The following is a 10,000-nucleotide window of genomic DNA, read 5'->3' as shown; positions in this document are numbered from 1 at the left end:
GACAGATAAGGGAGATGATGAGCATCTTGCCGTGAGATTCTGGATGTAAGATTACTGGTGGTGGTTTAATTAACAGCAGATCGTTTTAACTTTTGGTCGATGAGTAACTATGAGGTAGAGTGGTCACAAGGCTATGATTGTCTCCTGCTCGACCTGCTGGCCAGGCTCGTCCTCGCCTCTGCTTGCTAGAGCAGGAGGGACAGGTAGGCGCAACAGGGAAAAGAAATTCAGCTTACGGTTTTTATCAACCTTTCCCTCCCTCGCTCATGTGGATTAATCTGTGTTTAGTCTCCTTCCCTCATGTATTCACGCACTTGAGTAACATAAACTTGTATTTTGGTGTTGTTTGTGAGCCTTCTGTACTTATGAACATTGGCAGACAAAGGTTTGTCCACAGTTAGAAGAAAGGTAATCTTTTTGTGGATTTACAAAGGTTACCTTAATTGTGGCATGCCTATTTTCTCCTTATATTTAATTTATCCCCATAGTCTTCATGTGAATTGGCTTAATCAAATTAACAGATGTAATAATATCCCTTTCTATGAAAAGCATGAAAGTTTTTTAACATCAAAATATACTAGGATAAACAACTGTTCCTACAATGGCCATGAGTATGGGACTTCATTTTTCTCTGGAATCTAAAATTATAGTAAGATATTGGCAGGCAACCATTGTGACCTTCCCTCTACTGCATGAAGTTTATATTGGACAGACTGTAGAGTATTTTTCTTGTGCGGGGAATATTACATAAAAAAAAAAAAGCACTAAGCATATGCAAAAAGTTACCCAAGAACTACATTTGCGTGGACAGATTTTGACTAAATAATTTTTGCGCAGGAAACCAGACTCTACAGTCTAGTATATTGGTAAGATATAGCGTAGATACAACTCCTTGTTTGATAATTAGTCACAGGGAAGATCTGTAAACTCTATCTTGCTAAGATGTATATGGTGGATAACAGGAGTATTGACAGGTGCGAGGCCAGTGGTGGATGCATGGAAGTATTCTGAACATGTAATATTATGCACTTCCCTTCAACATCATACTCCACTAAGTCTGAGAAGCACGAGCACCCAGTTGGCCAGCAAAAATCTGGTTTGGTTTTCTTTTCTTGTTACAAAATCTCAAAATCATCAATATTTTATTGTCTCTACATTGCTTAGCATTTCCCACCTAGAACAAATCCTTAAATCTCTATATTTTTCAAAAAGATTCCTATAAAGCATCTCTCTTCTCTTCTTTTCTTCTCTTCTCTTGTCTTCTCTTGTCTTCTCTTCTCTCCTCTCCTCCTCTCCTCTCCTCTCCTCTCCTCTCCTTTCTCTCTCTCTTCTCCTTTCCTCTCCTCTCTCTTCTCTTCTCTTCTCTTTGCTCCTTTCTCTCTCTTCTCTTTTCTCTCCTCTCCTCTCCTCTCCTCTCCTCTCCTCTCTCTCCTCTCCTCTCCTCTCTCTCTCCTCTCCTCTCTCTCTCCTCTCCTCTCCTCTCCTCTCCTCTCCTCTCCTCTCCTCTCCTCTCCTCTCCTCTCCTCTCCTCTCCTCTCCTCTCCTCTCCTCTCCTCTCCTCTCCTCTCCTCTCCTCTCCTCTCCTCTCCTCTCCTCTCCTCTCCTCTCCTCTCCTCTCCTCTCCTCTCCTCTCCTCTCCTCTCCTCTCCTCTCCTCTCCTCTCCTCTCCTCTCTCCTCTCTCCTCTCTCCTCTGAAATTGGGAGCCAAACTAGAGCATTCTTTGCCCAGATCCACTATAGCTATATATATTTTGCAGGCTTTAATCTATATACCCTAATCATCTTAGATTTTTTTTGGTGACATTATACAGTTATAACATCATAAATAATATTTTGAGGCTAGCTTACACACCAAACTGAGTTGTGTCATTGTACTGTAACTTATACAGGAGGCTGGGCTGGTTCTAGCTGTATTCCTTATCTGACCCGAAAAGGAGACTTGATCTAGGGACTATCTCCCTACTGGCAAGGTCTAGGTATACTGTCTGGAGAACTACGGAAGTCTGATCTTGAGGATTCTTTATGCAGATTCTGATTGTGATGGTACACAGTCCATTATTTTCTTTTAGTTCAGGGACCAGGGATGAGTCTGGTAAGCACATTATATTCTTTTTTGTTCAGGGACCAGGGCTGAGCCTGGCAGGTGCAACCCTGTCTGAATGGACTAGGTCTTGGTTAAGTTTACAAGGAGGAAGCTTCAGCCCAAATTATTTTTCTTTGTGTCAATGCTTTTTTATGAAATTTGTTTTGTAGGAAGTGAAAGATGTGTAATCCCATATGCACAAATTCAATAATATGGGAGCCGTGTAGCCTTGTTATGTGTGCCATATGATGTCTTAGAAACAAGGAAAATAGTGCCAGAGATGTCATATTTAACCCAGAAACCGCAGGGTACCTGGTTTCAAGGCCATTGGAAGTGCAGCACTGTAGATGAAATATGAACTTTACTTAGAACTAGAAAAGGCTTGTTGGGCATTTCATACTGTACCTGTTCTCAAGATATTTCTACTTTGTATGTTTTCTTGGTATTCTACAGAATGAATGGCAACACATTACCACAGAGAGGGGAAGTAGAGGGAGGAAGTAGACAGTAGTAGGTTAAAGGGATAGGAGGTAGGTCATGTTAGCTAAAGTAAGGCTCACATTATCTGTATCATTGTCATTGCTTTGCTTTATTTCTATGTTTTGTCAATATTTTTAATTTATTTGTCACCAATAGAAAGCATCCACCTGCAAGAAAGCCTCTTTTACTGGCTGAGAGAGACAGTATTCCTTTCATTAGGAAATTAAAATTTTCTTGATTTGTGGCATTACCATTCGTGTCTGCAAATTATTTCTGGTACCAACCGCTATTACTTTTTGTCATCTACAAGAATATCATCTTAAGTATGCCCTAACCTAGTGTGGCCATACCGTACAGATTTTCTGATCCATGAATGTGTTTCATGTTAGAAATATTTATATTTACTAATAATCAGCACCCTGTGGAACCATGATTAGACTTTTTTTTAAGTTTTCGTTTTTCTAAGTGTTGCTATAGATTGGGGAATGCTATACCTAAATTCCTGTATTTTGTTTAAACTTAACCCCAAGCCACCAGGGAACATGCTATGCCCACTGTGTGTTTAATTTGATAATTGTTTTTACATATAGATGTCTCCACAAGTACTAAGTCACCAATGAACCAATTATAAGTACTACCTATCTCACCTGCTTACCCTTCCTTACTTTTTGAACATATTCTCTGGTATATAATATTGCTGTTAGTAATAGCAGTGCCACTATAGTTATTATGAGGTTTATGATAAGAATAGCAGTATTAATATTGATAGTATTAGTAAAAAAGAAAAAGATATCCTTCAAACTCAAGGAAAGGTGAAATCAGGTGCAGTCACAAGGTGTACTGATTGACTCCTTTGTGGCAAAGCGCTCACAGAGCCCTCTGTGTGCAGAGAAATTTCACAAAACTATACTACAACAAACACAAAATTTTCCCAGAGGCATTGGATTCATATTCTTTAAGTTTCACACTCTATAATAAAAAGTGATAGCATAACTTATCTTTACTATGCTTTTTATAACTCCAAAGTTGTTTAACTGGAGTACCTATTTTGATACTGAGAGTATGTGTATATATACTTTGATTGTGTATTATTACCTATGTACTTATGCCTTATCTTCAGACAAAAAGGGATTTTATCAGTGATACTCCTTATCAGGACTGTTTAGATAGTGGTGTCACAGTAGTATTGCACCTCAGTTTTCAAAGACCTTTGCACAAATTTTAGATTATTAAAAAAATCTGGCTGTAGCAAGTAAGTAAAAAAGATTAATGAAAAGTAAGAAAGAATGGCCAGTTTATGAAGAGCCCTCTGTTTTTAATCAAGATGATCCTTATAGTAGACCTCATTGGTTGTATCATGATGATGGAAATTCACTAAACGTTAATATAGAAGAGTGTATTTTGATAGGAAAGTATGTTGATATTCTTTTTTGCCTCTTTTTATATTAGCACAAATTATGGCTGAGCCTGTGGAGGATGATGTGAGTTACCTTGGATCACAAGAGGTAGCAGACTATATATCCCCCAATAAAGAGAACACCCCTGCCACACAGTACCAGAACACGAATTCTGATCCAAGAACACCAGACCTCAAAGCAACTGGGGCCTTCAGAACACCCTTGGTGTCTTCACAGGGTAAACAGGATAAGAAGACAGTTGGGTGAGTTGTGAACATGTATTTTTAAGAGGTGTATTTCATGCTATTTTCAATACCAGACTGGAAACTGTGGACCGTAATAACCATCCAAACTTGTTATATGATATTTCTAATGGTTTTAAATCAATGCCCATGTCTTTTTTCTGAAGTGTTTTAATTTGGTTTAGGCAAAAAGACTTCAACTGAGTGTTTTTAGAAGCCACACAGCAAATTTTAACCCACTTACAACGGGTGTCCCACATATGAGACACCCAGAAATAAAAAATTGTTGGGCGTCCCGCCATTATCGGGGCTCGCGCTCTGACTCAGGCACGCGGGCAGTGTCTGGGCCAGCTTGCACATTGATTTAGTAGCCGCCTGGAAACTTTTATTTTCGGCTTCAAAATGTACTAGCGGTAATGGGTTAAGATCCTTCACCAGCAGTTTGACAAGTTTCCAGTCTGATCACATCATTTGGATTGTAGGGGTTAACCCATTGGATCTGGTTGTATCATGGAAATACAGGCAGTGGGTTACGTAAGTAGCCAATATCCCGGGCGTGTGGCGCATAGGCTAGGTGCTCGTAAGCACCCATGTGCCTCTCCTTTGCAAAATTATTTAACATAAACTTTGTGAATTTTTTTTTGCCATTTTCCAATGTCCATATTTGTCTTTTGATTTGCTGTATCCAGGTGGTAATAGCTTATTTTCCTTGCACAGACTTCACATCATATCTCCATGTAGTAAATAACATATATATATGGAACATTTGCTTCTTTGTGTCACTTCATTTTCATTATTTTCAAATGATATGATATACCTGTATCTATCTGTCTATCTATATATTTGAATGTGTTTATAGATTTAAATTCTTCATTTAATGACTTGAAATCTTTATATGATCTTAATACCCAGTAAATATTAAATAGAAACAATGACATATGATCTTTGGGCATGAGTAGCTTACCATTGTACCTGGAGGTCATTTTATATGAAAATACTTGAAAAGACATTTGCCTTGCTTTTCATTTTCTGTCTTTAGTGTTTTGTCAACCATTGAAAAGTCACTATACAAAATATTTGCAGTAGACATTGAACCCTGAACTGTGTCTGTTAATCATATAAAGAGAGTGTAAAGAATCTCTTGACAGCCATCATTAACATACCCACAGAAATGCTGTCTGTTTTTCTTTTTTTTCCTTCATAATATAGGTATCATTCATTTTGTAGCCAGTAATACCATGCAGATTCCAGATGAATCCTTTTTAGAAAAAATTCAACATTATAATAGTTATCTTTATTTTCTATGTATTGTTCAGTTCAGTCCCAGTGGCATTATATGAAACATAATGTACTAACATTAATTAAGCTCTGAAATCCAATTTTCAGGCGTGTCTTACCCACCGGAGGTGCAGAACGAGTTTCTCCTTACAACTCAAGCAGTCCAGTCACAAGTCCACGTACCCCAGACAGGAACCCAAATTACAACATTGATGCCTCAGGCTCTACTTATGCATTACAGGTAAATTAATACCTTCTGTATTCTGACCAAGTTTAACAATACAGAGTTTTTGTTCTAGCAGTCTTTACATTGAGGCTGAAGAATATATTTAACAGTGTTTAGTGTTAACATCTTTGCTTTCTGTGTGTATATAATATTTATGTATATGCATGGAGTATGGTGCATTATCATAATACATTTCCATTACATATTATCTCATTTTAAGACATTTGTAAAGAGACAAGTAATATGGGCTGGATTAATACTAAAACATGATTAACATTCATTGAAGGAAAAATGTAATTTTGCATATTTATTATTATTAATATTGTTATTATTATTGTTGTTGGTGTTATGTTATTGTTACATTATTATTGTTATTATATTATTATTATCATTATTATTATTATTAATATCCCATTGCTGCTGGGAGAATATGTGGTTCACTTGGCCTCTGCTCCAGGTGGTATGCATGGCCAACTGGGCTTGCTTCCGGGGCCTTTTTCAGACTTGCTCAGTTTATAGCACTTGCCACACCACACGAACATAGTGATACAGTTATTTTTATATATTACTTGTATGCAAAACATAATTTTAACTTGTTTGCTCTGTTGGTTCAAAAAGTTTGTATTGCTCATGTGTGGGTCTTTTGCGACTGAGCGGTAATTTTGTTTTTGTTGTCCTGAATGTCTCTCATCTAATATAGTTTCAAGAGACAGAGGTGCTAAGATTGTCAAATATGAAATCATTCAAAGATATTTGGTGTCAAATGTTTGAGAAAGGAAGGAGAGGGCAAGGGGGGTCCTGAAGACAAAGAATGAACCAGGGAGGGGGGAAGTGTACCACCTATAGTCTGGTGGAGGGGTATGGGGTGAGATAAATGAATAGGGGAATATGGAGAACAGAGGAAGGACATCAGAGGGGGAAACTGTGATGTAGAATCTGCCATCGATAATTCCTCATTCTGGGTATTGGGTAGGGCATTTCTAGCTGATGTACATCATTGGTGGAAACAGGGATGTTGGGTGGAGCTACACAATCTCTAGGGTAGTATATGGAGTCTAAAAATAGATCCAGTGCATAATGTGGGATTACTCAGCAATAGCTAAAATCAAATGGAATTATGACACCAATGTATGTTCTACTGGTGCTTCATGACGCCTGTGTCGGTGTCACTGTATAAAACGAGTTAATGTTTTTGCATGTTCAGAGATGTATGACATGCATTTTAGTAGCTAGATTGAACCTTTAGTAGTCTAATTATGTACAGGAGAGTCCAATAAATAAATTATGCTACACTATCTACGAGATTTAATGTTTTTTTAGTGAAGGTTAAAAAGTAAGTTAAAAAGTTACACATTTTTGCTATTCTTATTTTCATGAAATACAAAATTGTATGGAGTAATATACTTGGCTGCTGCCCTCATGGCTTCAGTATGTCCCGTATTTGTGTCATACTGCAAGACGGTCACACTGGTAGAGCGCCAAAAGACAATGTGAGTAGTTGACATGAGGAGACAGATCTTGTGAAGAAGAGTGAAGGTTACTTATATCAATAGCAAAAGAGTGTCATTTTTCAGTGTGTAGCATCTTCCACACATGGCAGGCAAATGATTTATATGCTAAAATTTGCCCTTTAAACAAATCTTAACATTGCACATCCCATCCTCCCTCAGGCAATGCCCCAGGGCATGTTTTGTGGGATGAATGTTCCTTATAAAGAACAGCATAAAATGCAATGCCCGCATTATTTTAACAGTGTGAATGAACCATTGCCTGGATATCTGTCCAAGTCGGCTGTGACATGAATTACACATCACCCAGAGCCATGACAATGTCAGCCATGATATGAACATTACATCATCTGTAGGCTGTGAGTTAATAGATTAGAGAGTGGGTCAAATTTGGAATCTTTCAGTAGATATGGATCTTTTTAGTTTGTGCTTCAAAGTAATTTTGTATCATTATAAAATATATTAAGTTGTATACAAATTAGAATGTTATTCTTTATATGCTGACAAATGTAAGTTTAACCTAGAAGAAGAAGGAATATAGCTATACATATGATTTATGATCTAGAACAGTGCTCTGGCTAAGTGCTATGATACTACTGAAAATATGTATTTAGTTTATTTTTGTCCTATAAGAAAAAGCCAAAGGCAAAGTTGATATGCAGTGAGAGAGCAAAAGAGGAAGGAACCAGAAGAACATAAGGGATATGTGTCTATTTGTGTTTTACTGCTAGGGAGTTTTCTCTTACCTGTGTACCAGTGAAAGTTAGCTTGTCTATGTTTAACCCATTGGGTCCAGATGCTTCACTATGTCCTACCTGACACTGCTGGGTGTGCACCTTGTAGGCCGGGTTCAAACAAACACTATTGTGCAATGATGAGTCTCCTCTACGCAATGTTATTTTGTCTTTTTTGGCATAGGCAATTTCAGCTTTTTTGCCGTTTTCCAATATCCATATTTGTCATTTGATATGCTTTATCCAGATGGTAATAGGCTGTTTTCCTTGCACCTATCGTCTCTCTAGGTAGTCTATAACCCAGTGCAGTGATAATAATAAGTAATATTTTGTTATTTGTGTGTGTATGTTTTTTTCCATTTTTTTTTTAATACAGCCTGTGCTGCCAGGCATGGCAGGCAGGAATAGAATCCAGAGCATGGAAATATCCTCCCTGGAGCTAGTACTCTATCAGTTATGGCTTATGGACATTACATTACACACTTGTTTATTGATGGAAGTAATGCAAAAGAACCTTTTTAAATGCCAAATGAATGTAATCACTCTTCTAGAGGTTTTTGGTGAGTCTTTCTTGTCACCCTGGCCTTCAGCTAAAATGCTCATGATAGCAAATTTGCACCACCCCAGTCCACAGCCAGATTTTCTCATGATGGCATGTATGTCACCTGCCCCTTAAACTAATTTTTTCATGATATGATGGTCACATTATCCAGATCATAAGCATTAATACAAAAGCTTTAATCAGTTGCACTAATGAATCTTACTGTCTGACTCAAGTACAACAGGAAAATATGACAAAGTCTTCAAGATAGCTGTCTTACTTGCAGTGTACAGTGCACGCTTGATAATTCACATTTTTTAAAATTTATTTTAATAGAGAACTTTGTTTGTCAATAAAGTCAAATGTTAATGGCTGTTTTATGATTTTTTTGTTTGTTTTTGTTTCAGAAATATAAATACCGTAAGATTGTTTTTATACCATGTTATGTACTGTAAAGTATGCTGGAATTGCTCCTGAGGTATTGCTAATATAGTGTAGATGATTGGGTAGAAAAAAAGGGTTATGCAGAATTACAGGACTTGTAAAACTATTTTTCTTGCTTTAGTGATATATTTTTTTTACTGTTTTGCAAATCATCTTGTTCAAGGCCCATATTTTGTCCACACATAACCCTGGCTTTGTATTTTTGTCTTGAGTAACTGCATGCTGTCTGCCACTGCTAACTCACACCTTTGTGCCTCCCGCCGTGTGCTCTCCAGGTTGCTCTCAGAAACATGAAGGAGCGATACCACAAACTGCAGAAGAAAATGGCCCTTATAGAAGATGATAACCAAAGGCTTATTAGTGGCAAGTCTGAGCTTTTTGGCGAAATTGGAAAACTACAGGTATTTGAAAAACCTCTCATTGTTTGAGTTTGTATATTTGTCTAGCCTGTCCATTGGCTAGGGAAAAAACACCCTTGAGTATATTGTTCAGATAAGAGTACATATTGCTATGCATGCAGGAGGCCTGGACTCTCTTCATAAAAGGTTTTGACGACTTGAAGATTTAATATTATCTAAAAAATTGTATAGTTTGTCACATAATTTGCATAGGAATAGATGTATACCATTCAGAACAGCTTAAAGACTAAACTACAGATACAGGCTTGGCTACTTAAATATTGGTATCAAGCAAATATGTAGCTTCTATAAATAACAGCATTGAGTATGTTAATTTTAACTGATCTTATCTATATCATGTATCTAGTTTGATAAAAGTTTCTTGTACCTAAAAGTATTAGGTTTGAAAATAAGGTAATAGTGTTTTCATAAGATCATTTTCAGTTATTTATTTTAATTATCTCATCAGATCAGTGAATGCTGATATTGACAGAATATGCTTTATAAGACCTGCACTTGCAATTACTATTTAAATTTAGGAAGTTCATCTATGAAAGCCTGAAAAGGTCAATGATTATTGTTTTTCAATTTATCAATGTTTCCTGATATTGATTAGAAGCTATGTCCATTTTCATTTGGTTTACTAAGAGAGATTTAAAAGCAACATGA

General features: G+C 37.0%; 1 protein-coding gene across 6 annotated transcripts in view; it reads left to right on the top strand.

The window, feature by feature from the left end:
- Window positions 1–10,000, top strand: part of LOC113818227 (Protein spindle-F) — a 24,376-nt gene that overhangs the window by 157 nt on the left and 14,219 nt on the right. Inside the window, exons 1-4 of one of the 6 annotated variants that reach the window (XM_070140024.1) lie at window positions 1–45; window positions 4,013–4,223; window positions 5,589–5,721; window positions 9,209–9,334. The exon at window positions 1–45 is cut by the window's left edge and continues 148 nt beyond it. In XM_070140024.1, the coding sequence (XP_069996125.1) occupies window positions 4,021–4,223; window positions 5,589–5,721; window positions 9,209–9,334 (462 nt within the window). In that variant the 5' untranslated portion in view covers window positions 1–45; window positions 4,013–4,020. The other 5 variants (XM_070140026.1, XM_027370405.2, XM_070140025.1 and 2 more) reach the window with 5 other exon arrangements.

Source organism: Penaeus vannamei, chromosome 26 (assembly GCF_042767895.1).
Source record: "Penaeus vannamei isolate JL-2024 chromosome 26, ASM4276789v1, whole genome shotgun sequence".
Classification (NCBI taxonomy): Eukaryota; Metazoa; Arthropoda; class Malacostraca; order Decapoda; family Penaeidae; genus Penaeus; species Penaeus vannamei.
This window is presented reverse-complemented; position numbering and strand designations above follow the sequence as displayed.